Source organism: Sapajus apella, unplaced genomic scaffold (assembly GCF_009761245.1).
Source record: "Sapajus apella isolate SASKATOON/1434 unplaced genomic scaffold, GSC_monkey_1.0 scaffold24, whole genome shotgun sequence".
NCBI classification, from domain to species: domain Eukaryota; kingdom Metazoa; phylum Chordata; class Mammalia; order Primates; family Cebidae; genus Sapajus; species Sapajus apella.
Genome location: NW_022436964.1, coordinates 18,536,336 through 18,548,802, shown reverse-complemented (window position 1 = coordinate 18,548,802; position 12,467 = coordinate 18,536,336). Strand labels below are relative to the sequence as shown.

The 12,467-nt window shown below is 41.8% G+C and overlaps 1 protein-coding gene and 1 non-coding gene across 10 annotated transcripts in view; one reads left to right on the top strand and one right to left on the bottom strand.

The window, feature by feature from the left end:
• Positions 1-12,467, bottom strand: part of SMARCA2 (SWI/SNF related, matrix associated, actin dependent regulator of chromatin, subfamily a, member 2) — a 180,190-nt gene that overhangs the window by 18,364 nt on the left and 149,359 nt on the right. For all 9 annotated transcript variants that reach the window (XM_032291007.1, XM_032291010.1, XM_032291009.1 and 6 more), the window contains one exon: positions 11,983-12,200. In XM_032291007.1, the coding sequence (XP_032146898.1) occupies positions 11,983-12,200 (218 nt within the window). The remainder of the gene's footprint in view (positions 1-11,982; positions 12,201-12,467) is intronic.
• Positions 10,925-11,114, top strand: LOC116559919. The gene has a single exon (XR_004272689.1). It is a non-coding gene; the product is annotated as a U2 spliceosomal RNA (small nuclear RNA).

The window sequence follows — 12,467 nt, the reverse complement described above, 5'->3', positions numbered from 1 at the left end:
GAGCTTAGTGGATTAGTAACAGTGTCCCGTGAAATGGGGGTTCTTTGGTCAAGTAAGTTTGGGAAATGCTGGGTTAAGCAGTTAAACAGCTGGCTTTACAGCAAGACTTCCCAGGGCCTCTAATTAGTACTGGGAATCTCCAAGAAGGAGTAGGAAGGCTAGAGTTGGAAGAGCTCAGTCTGGGAAGCATCACTAAATGCTCGTGCACCAGACAACGAGGCTCTGACCTCAGGAGGCTGCTACTCTGCAAGATAAACTGTCAATCAACATATGCAAGTCTATAAACGTAATAAAAATAAAAATAAAACTGTCAAGCTTGATGCTGGGTCCACACTATCAGAAACAGAATGAATGAAGAAACGTGCTTCACCTACACCTATAATGTCCTAAAAGTGCATCTACTTGGTCACACTGTTATTTTACGGTAATTTCTCTATAATGAAATTAAAGCCACTAAATGCAGAGGTGCTTGGGCTTGAGAGCTATCATTACAGCCTCTTGCCCTCATTTAAAGAAATACAAGATGTCTGATGCTAAAAATAAATTTTGCCTACAAGAGCCTGTTCGCTGGTCGTGAAGGAGCAGTCAATACTAACAACATAATGACAACGTCAAGGGCTGCTAATGGCCAAGAAGAGAATTCAGCTGTCCTGTCATGAAGTGTGCGGAGCCAGGTAACTACTCACATGCACATGTGCACACACACATACATACAAGTGCCTTCTCACATACCAACCTTCCTGCCACCTGCCTTTCTGTAAATGGCACTGCCGTTCACTGATCACTCAGGTCAGAGATCCAAGAGCTATGTGAGTTCTCTTCCTCCTCCTCCTCCTCTCCTCACACATCCAGACTGCCCCTAAATCTTGTCAATCCTACCTCTGAGTATTTATTCCATGTCTTCCTACCTACTGCCACTTCCTTATTTTAAAGACTATCCTCCTCCACCTGACACATCCTCCTAACGTATGCCTCATTCAACCCATCCTTCACACACTATCAATGACGTTTCCGAACACAAATCTGACTGTGTCCCCATGATCCTCTCTTGGCTCTCTACTTTCGCACTGCAGGGCTGATCTCGGCTGCCTGGTGTCGCCTCCCCTCTCCCACATGAGAGACATCACACACTGGTCACTACTCGCTCATGCTCAGAACACAGATGTGTCCTCCGTTGGTCTCCTTGAAACAGTGCCCCTAACAGTCACTGAAATGACTACAGATTGACCTCAAGACCCTGCTCCTAAAAGAGTACATCAAAATTCCTCAGCTTGGTGTTCAAGGCCCTCCTGGATCTGCTCTGAGGCTTCTCCAGTCTCACCCAGGCTGTTCCCATCTTTCCTTGTCTCCAATGAGCTGATGACACTGAGATGATGTGGTCTCTAGAGGTGGGCCTGCTTTCCATGTCTCTGTGGCTATGCCCCGCATTCCCACACACACCAACAAAAGCTCCACCCCTCCCACCCAGCCTCCCTTCACCAGTCTGAGAAATTCCCACTCTGCTCACAGCCAGTTAGAAGCACTCTCCACTCCTGCCCCATCCCTTCCCGTCACACCCTGTGCATATACGTCATTCATACTAGCTACCTGTATTATTTGTTGACATAGCTCTTTCCAATTGTGCTTTTTTAAAAAAAAAATTTATTTATGATATGGAGTCTTGCTCTGTTGCCCAGGCTGGAGTGCAACAGCATGATCTCTGCTCACCACAACTTCCGCCTCCTGGGTTCAAGCGATTCTCCTGCCTCAGCCTCCAGAGTAGCTGAGATTACAGGCGCGCACCACCAAACCCAGCTAATTTTTTCTATTTTTAGTAGAGATGGGGTTTCACCATGTTGGCCAGGCTGGTCTCAAACTCCTGGCCTAAGGTGATCCATCCGCCTTGGCCTCCCAAAGTGCTGGTTTTACAGGTGTAAGCCACCGCACCCGGCCCCCAAATGTGCTTTAAATATCTCCATTTTATTCATTTTTTTCTATTTATAATACAAAGAGCCTCTTTTGACCACTGAAAAAAAGATTTTTTAAAAACTCTTCTGAAGAAAGGGTTAATTTATCATAATACAATCTCCAAACACCATGTTGTCAACTCAGGCTTATGGGAGAAGGAAGTGTGTGACGGACAGCAAGGGACAAGACAAACTCCAGAGAGCCCTGAGGAAGCAAACGCCAAGCCCCTTGCTACGCCTCTGGAAACTGCAGTTTAAATACGTCTTTAGTGAAAATAAATTTATCTAGGTCCTAATCATAAACGGTCATATCATCTCCCCTCAAAAAGCCCAGGCATGGCACTGGGGACTGGGAATAAATAGCCTTTAAAGTTATTAATCTACTTTTCATGGTCACAGCACCATCTTAATGGAAGAGGGGAAAGAGGGAAAGTTCGTGCCTGTCCCTATTTCCTGGGCTGGGCATTTAGCTTACATCATGCCATTTAGCCATAAGGACTCCTTTCTAGGCATTTAGGGCTGGAAGTATTTACTCAACTTGGTACATTATTTAAACTGCCCAAACTTATAAACTCAACTATTCGTTGTTTCAATCTCCAAGTCAGAATCTGGACTGAGTTCTTTCTCATCATGGCAAATACAGAACAAAACTCCTGATGTTCCTTAGTAGACACTATCGTTTACGTGCCTGGTTTCCAGGATTAGTCATTATTTACTGAACTGCAATAAGAAATATCAAAAATTGACAATGTTGCCCAACAGTTTCATCTCCATACAGAAATGGGTAAGTACAAATCACTCCTGGTTTTTAATGTCCTTATGTAAAGAAGAACTGACACAACCAGTGATCTGTGTTCATTCTGAAATATAGGATGCATCCTCAGTTCTCCCTCTCCAGTCCTAGATTGGATCCTATGCTGGAGGAAAAAATGCAGGATGTTATTGGGTCAGCTGAAAGAATTGAAATATGGATGGTAAAGCACTGTATCAACATGTTTTTTAAGGACAGCTTGATTGAAAGGGAGAAAGAAATGTTATTTATCTTATATTAATAAGACCTCCTAGCACTGGCATATCATGCGCATCCATCTCTCCAGCTTAACCAGCGTCATCTAACGTTCACGCCATCTCTAGAACAGCATTTCTGCTTTCTACACAACAGAAGCAAAGGCACACAGAGGTTAAAGGAGACTGGCTTCAGATGCTTGGGACTACACACAACAGGGAGGCCCAAGAGTCACACCCTGAAACCCAACCCATCACGCAAACAAGAGACAACTCAGCAACTGCCCTCTACACGCCGTGATCAACTCCGGAATGCAGACACAGCGTGAACGTGCACGCTTCTTCATGTCTCACAGGAGATCAAGTCACTACAGGTGCTTTGCGTTAAGCTTCTAAACCAAGACAGCACAGAGCTAAAGAGGCCCAAGGAACATACAACAGAAGCTGCGCTGGAAGGGAGGGGGAAGCAACAGAAATCCATCTCTAAGATGCTGCAGGTAGGGCGGGCTTTCTGGTAGCACCCAATACTCTTGTAAGAAGTATACGTATAGAATGGACACAGCCAGATTAAAATACAGCACAAACAACTTCAGAAGCCATGACAGATGTTTAAGAATAGCTGTGCCTCTAACCCCCACTCCAAGTAGGGGTGATCAGGAGGTGACTAAAGAAATTTGCTTCCAAAGGCCGATTCTATGGTTCAATCTGTTTCATGTACCGAGGGATATCTGTATTTAGAGACGGGAATTTGAGACAGATCCTGACCTGTTTCCTTCTATTTCCAACTGAGAATTACTGGGCACCTTCTCCACGTTACACCTGCGGTAGAGTAGAAAGAACACTAGAGTCAGAAGACCTGGGTTCTCATCCCCGCCTGGCTCGTTCTTCCTAGGCTGGATGACCTGGCCTAAGTCATTTTATTCGCCAAGCCTCAGTCTCCTCACCGACCTGCCTTGTTAGAAAGATTACATGTGGTTATGTTTGGAACCTCATTCCAACAAATAACACAAAATGGGAGGAAAATGAATTTCCTAACCCCTTGGGGATTTTCCTACTTCTGTCAAACACAGAAATGCCTGTGTTTGGCTAGAGGTGTGTGTGATCTTGGGAGGGCAGGGCTACTGTGAGTTTACCCCTCATTTGTAAAATGGGAAAAATACTTACCTCATAAAGTTATAAAACTTAAACAGGAAAAAGTGCTTTGTTACAGTAGCCTGCACATAGAGGGTGTTCCAAACACCAGCCAATTTGGGTTCTGAACACCATTTACCTAGTCAGCTCTGCTTCCCAGAGCGCAATTCCTTTTCAATAAATAGCTGAATTCATGATCTTCCGTGGGAAATGAAAATAAATCACCCTCTGAGGTCTTGGGCACTTCTACAAGCCTCTAGGGAAGCCTCTTCAGTTAAGGATTTTTGAAACTGCTATGTTGGTGTCCCTTTGTGTGGCAGCACGGAAGCAGCCGCCAGGTTTCACAGATCCTGGGCAGACCATCTATCCCTCTAGATCTCCCTCCAGGTGTAGAAAGCACCATTCGGCATTCACAGCCTATGCCTGGCCACGTATAAATCCCTTCTCAGAGTCACTGCCCCATTCTGCTTTAGAATCGGTGGGGGATCAGGGCGTTGCAGAGAAGGAAAAGCATAAACCCATAAACTGATGAACAGAGAGGTGGAAGTGCAGGTGCTGTCTTTGAAATATGCAAAATTATCTGGAATGTCTGAAATATAAGGAGAGCTGGGATGGGTGCATTGGAAAAAATGTTGGGAAGATCCAAAGGTTCAGATTGTGGAAGATATCATTCTCTTACAATATTCTTAGAAGTCTGGTCCTCACCAGGTAGGCAACGGGCCACTGTGGTTAGTTGTAAAGTTACAATATGACATGACCAGTTAGGTGCCTCAGAAAGAAGGCAGGACAGAAAGAGACTGGAGGCAGGGCACACAGTCCACCCTGCAGTGTGCCAGGCCAGGCCAGCAGCACAAGGGTCTCAGGAAGACAGGGTGTGAGGAGGCAGATGAGCAGGTGCCTTGCAGGGACACTTAGAAGTGTGCCGAGAAGACTCTGTATTTGGCTGTGTGTCGGCAATAAGGCACAGAATTGGGAACATGTGTATTATTTCACATTTAGGACCTTGGGCTAATGATGGTGCTCACTAAGGAGACACAGAAGCCTAAGTAGGCCACGTCATCTCAGAATGTGCAAAAGCGATGGAAGGAAGCCTGAAACAACAAGTACTGCCTGAGACACTTTACAGAATAGACTGTGAAGAATTCAGAGAAGTGAGGCGTGCTCTGTCATCTAAGACTGACAGATATTACAACTCAGTGGGTTCTGAACAGCCAAAGATTCCAGCAGCATAATTTCAAATCATTCTGATACGCAGTCCCTGCAGGTCAGCCATCTGATTGGCTTAGGGAAAAAATTACTAATTTTTAAAACCCTGAAACAAAGCAACAAAAAATAATACTACATAATGACATGGGTTTGGTTTAAAATGTATGTTACTAAAACATATTTTAGAAAGACAGTATGAATACCAGTGTAAAGATCCATTGGTTTGATGAAGCCTTAAGATGATAATCAATGTGGGAAAGCCTTCGACAAAGTAAATACCTAACGCACTTCAAATAAAGAACTTTGTAGATAGATAAAGCCTCAGAAAAAGCCAATGTTTTAAAATAAGAGCCAAGCCCTTCTGGAGAATGGGTTGATTACAATATTTTTAAATAAGAGCCCAGCCCTTCCGGAGAATGTGTAGATTCAACAAAGCAGTTCAGCCATACTCAAAATGAGAAAAATGCTACAAATTACTTTTCAGTGTGTATAGGAACTAAGTACAATTAGTCCACAGGTTTGTAGTTTACCAAATTCTTAGAAGGTGCTATAATGTAGTAAAACATTGGCTCATTTTCCCAGGTAAATGTTATTATAATGTCCAAAATTGATTATAAGTACCAGGTAATGTCACTGTATCCTCAAATAATAGGGCTCATATGATCTCTACTTCCCTGACTTCCCCAGGCCAGCTCCCTCTTCAGTAATATCCCATAGGAAAGCTATCTCTTCCACTGCATGATGAGCTAGTTGGGTAAGTACCTGGAATTTTTACCCTATAATTATATTCAACAGTACAGTGCTGGAAATAAGAAAACAATGAAGGAAATAATTTCTAGAAAGAATGAATGATTTTCTCCATTGTGAGAACTGAAAATTCAGAACAAGCTGAGTCTTACCACAATTCCCAGAGATACCACCGAGGCTTCTTAAATTTAGGGGCAAGAAAAACACACTCCCATCTGGGGGAAGACAGCAGAGACTGATGAGTGTCAGGGAGGCAGGAGCCACGTGGCTGCCACCCCACCAGGCACCACAGCTGTGTTCCCCAACTGAACTGACCAGGCACTGACCAGGCAGAGGCAGAGGGGGACCAGATATCTGCCTGGTCAGGAAGAGGTCAGGAGGAGCTCTGCCTACTCCACCGCTTTGATGCTTCCGTCTTCAAGGCTAGACCTGATGTCCAAACCCTTTTACAGACAGCAGGGCTAGTCCTCCTGTGGACTGCTTCTGAAAGAACTGTCTTCAAACAATTGATAAGAGAGGGAGGAGGTGATGACACCCTACTTTGTTTCCAGTTTCTTCAGGAATGAGAACAACGCTCAGATTTGAAAAGCAAGGCATAATAAATGGTGAACAAAAGCTCCTGATAGAAGAGTTGATAGAAAGAGCCTATCAAGCCACTTCAAATAAGTTCAAGTGTCCAGTTGCAAACTAATTACATCCTGGAAAAGCATGTAGATTGCTTCTGCTAATAACATTTAGGAAAGCACAGAGCACAGAAATGGCATCAGAAGACCAGAGATAGGCAAATGTCCCAATTTCAATATGAGAAACAAAACTTGAGACTGTTATGCTTGATACTGGCCCTCTGTAAAAGTTTAGAAGAGATTATTCAGATGCCACAGGGCTATTTAGAAAAGATAAATAACATCATTAAGTGCCAGCAGGAGGTCTTTTAGAGAACGCGGTGGCAAGCTAACCTCATTTCACTTTTTCCGCAGGGTTTCTAGAGGTTGATAGATTGGAAAGGCTATAGCCATGGTGTATCATGGTTTTAGCCTTTCTTGATAACGCTGAGAAAAGGTAAATAGGGGTGACATGAGAGCATGGCTATATGAGTTCACTGATGGGTAAGCAACCTTAAGGATTACTGGTTAATATATTCACGTCAACCTGAAGTGGTTTTCAGAGGTATGTCACAGAGACCTGTCCTTTGCCTTATGTAAGCTTCTAAGCAATAGCTTATATCAAATCTTTGGATGACAAAAACTTAGATATGTGAACATTAATTTTTAAAAAGATAAAAATTTAGAGGTACAGCAACATGCAAGGATGATGAGACGAAAAGTAATAAGGCTGGCACTACACAGGGATACAAATACAATCAGCAGGTATAGGCTCAAAAAAATTATGCTCAATTGAAAGCTAACCTTGGCAGCATTCATGTGAGATCAGATGTGTATGTGTGTTTTGGGGTGGGAGTGAGGTTTATTTCAACAAGTCACATATTCGATGAGTTAACTCTGTGTCAAGGTTGCTGGAAAAAGTAAACACGCTCTTGAGTTGTTAAAAGAATTCTGGTGTCCACAATAAGGAAGCTAACCACCCCACAATTAGCTATCAGAATACCCCATTGAAGTTCTGGGCCCCATGTTTTAAATGGGACACTAGGAGAGTGGAATGTGGCCAATGTCTAGGCATCAGTCAGACAGCAAAGTGAAGTGTTCCAACCAGAAGAATGTCCTGAGGTAGACATGCTTGTTGATACATTTTAAAGTATATTTCTCAGAATGACAGCACATTTGTTCTCCGAGGTTCCAAGTAGAACAAATAGCTGTCAGAGGGCTGCATCCCTTTTAAGGTAGGAAATGGCTGTGTGTTTAGAACTGTCCTTCAGTGTCAAGAACTGCTCTGAAGCAGGCAGTTCACACCGGATGTCCACGTGGAGATGAATGACCACATGCCACAGGTAGTGCAGGGGGACTTATCTGTGTTGTGGGAAGTTGGACCAGGCAGAGCTAAACAGCCCTTCCAACTTTACGAATGTCTCTAGGAATCTCTCTCTCTTCTTTATTCAAGTAACTACACACTCTGTCTCTAGAGTTGGAATAGCTCCATGGACTCTACTCTTCACCATCTTACTCTACATCTTATCCCAGAGGCAATTTTCAAGGGTACAAATGCAAATAGGATGAATCCCTTCTCAAAGAACAGTCTTAGGTTAAACATTACATAAACTGAGAATATGATTTTTTTAAAGCTTCTAAATAAGCAGAAAACAAAGCACGCCTAACAAGTCAAAACAAAGCCTTCTAATATTACTTGATACAAAGTTTTTTCTATTTGTGGAAATAAAACGATGGGGGCCAGTAGCAGCAGACCAGTACTACCTCTGAATAGCAGTTAGTTACTGCAGAAGGATTTTACATTTATGAATCACACAATATCTGGCTCTTCGGAGACAGATTTTTTAAAGTACCCTCCTTTTAAAAAAACAAGTCCTATCACTGACTAAAAAGCAATAAATACACACATAAATGATCTTAGTTCTTTATGAAAATATCTATACACATCTTCCCCAGCATCATGCATGAACTTTTAAACAACTGTTTCATGAGAGTTGATTTATTCTTCTTATATATCAGTTAAATATAAATGGTGGTTCTTATTTAATATGCTGCTAATCTACATGACTGTCAAAGCCCTAGCATTTGACCAAAGTGATGGGAGGGAGGTTAGCAGAGGTGGTATTTCTTTCACAGGTAGGTTGAGTTACTATTTTGACTTTAGTGGTGCAAAAATCTCAACACAGTGAAATGTACATCTCCCAGCCGCAATTTCTAAAACCAACCAAAAATATGATACTGTATCTAATTAAGGCTCTCCTAATTTGAGTGCCTCCTACTTGAGTACCAAGTTAAAGAGAAATACAAAATATAAATAGTTAGTGCTTTTTCTAGAGGATTACCAACATGAAATGTATATGAAACATTCAGTGGTGGGAAATTTAGAACATACTCCCCAGAAAGCATCTAAATGTGGGAGCTAATAGAATGTGTCTTACCAGGACACTTTTTAAGGAATATTAAGTAAAGTAAGTAAATAAAACATGGAAAAGTGAAAAAGAAGAAACGACTCAATATCCGCATGCTGAAATATTTAAATATCCTTTACTTGCAGTACAATTAAAGACATACTCAATAACCAGTCACACTGAAACTGTGTTTTCTGTTTCTAGAAATAAAACCATGGAAACCAGCATCAGCAAGGACACTTTCTTTCTGGTGCTCTGAGGTCCCTTCACCTGCCTGATTAGCCTCAAAGTCTGAAAGGCTGATTATTAATAATCAAACTGTTCAAAGAACCTGATTTATATTAACCCCTTGATGACCCGTAAGGACTCTAGACGCAGACAAAGTAATGACTCCCATTTTTTTGGATGAGGAAACTGAGGCTCAGAAAGATTAAGTAAATTACTCAACTGTCCCATAGCTAGTGAATGCCAGAGTCAAAAGCAGGTGGTTAAATCAGGACAAGAGTCTGTACTCTAAACCACTGTGCAATGCTCAGCTGAGGTTTAAGGCATAAAGCCTCCTACTACTCTGTATTTTTGGATGGTTTCTAGGAAAGTGGTCAGCCCATAGCCACGCACACCAGGAAGTCATAAACTCAAAGCCTATGGAGCTAGCAGGTAATACCAATGAACGAAGTGAGCCAGGCGTAAAAGGCATGATGGTAAATGGTGACTCATTCCATGGTGAAGAGATGATAGGGAGTGATGGGGATTGCGGCAACCTAGATACAGCATGATGCTGCCAGTCAAAGGCGGCCACTTCCTCATGCCTTCTGACTGCCACCTTAGGGAGAGCTGGGCAAAGCGCTGCCAGAGTTTCAGGTTTTTCAAAAGGATGGGGGATGGGAGGGCCTGTTTGCAAAAAAATCTCTCCAAGTTCATGTATTTGCTGCCCCTACCCCTCAAAAAAAAACAACATAAAACCAAATAAATCTGTTGGTTGTAGTCCACCTGTTGACTTCTTTTATCTCCCTAAGGAAAGACACAGACATCGCCTTAGAATAAAAGGCCTAGCTTCCAAACCTCCAAGGGTTTTCCTGGCCTTTCTCATTGTTACTACAGCCCTTGACACACTCAGCAAGTAACGAATAAAATGGCTGTGACATGTCACAGCACATCTGGTCAGAAAAACACATGTTACACTCTCCTGAGACAAAGGCAAAAAAGTTTGATGTGTATGCAGAGTGATGCTCTCTACTTAGTACCATTTTGCTTTAAACCAGGGACTGAGAAAATCAGGCATAATAATCCAAGCTGGCTTCTAGAATACCACCGCTTTCTATGGCAAATATACAAGGGGAGCTGGGGGGTGAATAGAAACGTGAGAGTTACTGATTCATGGTTTACAAGGAATTTTTCATGTTCACTCTAGACAAAGAATGAACTTGTGGTCAAAATCTCCTTCCTGAATTGCTGTCGTTCCCCTTCATTAATGAACGGCTGGTCCAAACCCAAGAGAATGGGGTTGCCCTTTGTAGCCACTTCAGAAGCTATCAAGGGGATGCACTTATTTATTTATTTATTTTGAAAAAAGGAAAACAGTAAGCACAAAATCTGAGAGACCTCGTGGGCAAAACGGAGCAAGAAATTCTGGCCTTTTCACAAACATCTCCACCTACTCCTCTTTCCCCCTTACAGATAAAAAAGACTTAAAAGCAAAACCCCACAATGGAAAGTTTCTTGCTTTTTATACTACATAATCTTTCTAATTATTTTTCCCTTCGTGCTATGATGTATTCAGCAAGGCCATAATGAAAAACTAAAAACACAACTTAGTTATTCAGGTTAAACACTTACAGGTGTACAGAACAATACTAGTTAATGTCAAACATTTCTGGTAACTGCTTCTCAGCCTTTTGGCTGAGATCAAGTGTAATACCTGTTGTTACAAGCTAATATCTAATTCCTCCTCTATCCAAGGACAGTATGCTAAACGGATTTTGGAAGCGGGGAGCTAAAACAGGAGCTTGCTCCGTCCACGCCACACACCGACCTGGTACTGCAGTACCTCCAGGAATGACACACCCCCTTTAGAAAAAAATTTTTTAATTGGTAATTAAAAACTGATTAATACTACTATGCAACTGAGAGAGTGAACATGTCTGTTTCCTGTCAATTTTTCAACTAAAACGAGAAGCCAACTTCAAACGAAAACATCACCACATGATAATCAAGTGGAAAGCAAGTCAACTAGCCAAACGCAGCCTAACTAGTTCATCTACTGCATGGGTCTGACTGACGCCGTAACCTGTCTTTGGTTTTCAAATAATTATTCATTGTTTAAAATGGCCTGGGAGGAGCGTCTAGCAGAACTTTCTCAAAGTCCATATCCAAAAGTTGCAAGAAAAAGGTAAATTTGCTGAAAGACCATGCTGACTGTGTAGTATTAGGAAGAAAGAGAGAACTCAAACAAGAGCTCAGAAATTCAGGTGTTAGAAGGAAAGAAGAAACTGTTTCCTATGAAGCATCTGTTTGGCTTTAAACAATCTTAACATGAAATATTTACCTTAAATATATTAGAATTCATCTTTCGCTAACAATTCAACTCAGAAAAATAATTTCACTCCATCATCCCAATCCCTTTCATCTGAAATATCTTCATTTTCAGATGGTATTTCAGAGATCCTTAAAGATCCTTCTCTAATTTAGATTTTTTTTTTTTAATTTTGTAATCCAAACTAAATTGTCAGTTATCTTAAACGATACATGGTGAAACATCATACAAAATACCAACAGTGGCCATTTTAAACATGGTACAAAGAGAGAAAGCTATCGAACACAAACTAAGAAAGAACCTCAATAAAACGCAAGTGTATAACCTAACAACGCCTGCTCCTTAGGTAGTGCCACTCAGCATCTTGGTGAGAAGTGATCAAGGTGAAGGGACCAAACACTCACCTGTCTTTGTAGTTTATCACAGTATCGATGATCGCATTCATCTGCTTTGTCAGTTTGGGGGGATTGGGTGACAATTTCTCAGCAGGAGGGCGGCCTCTTCTCTTCTTAGCCTTTTCCACATCCTCCTTCGCAGGATCTTTATCCACATTTCTTCGTCTTTTTCGCTTCTTAAGCCGTACTTCCTCTTCCATTTCCTCCAAATTGCCGTCTTCAATGGCCTGTTCATTGGAAAGAAAGGAAAAAAATTCAGGACGAGAAAATAACCAAGACAAAAAAAGTATGTGCATATTTGTATATAGCCTCAACAGTTAGAATAAAATGAAAGAAATTAACAAAAAAAAAGTAAAAGTTAACAGTAATCAGTGCAGGAAGAAGAAAAAAGGAATGCTACCATATTGGATAAATGCATCTTTAACGCGGGTCTGTTTCATGAGCAAAACACACTGAAGGCCCAAAACACTCACAGTAAAGAAGAATATGACAAA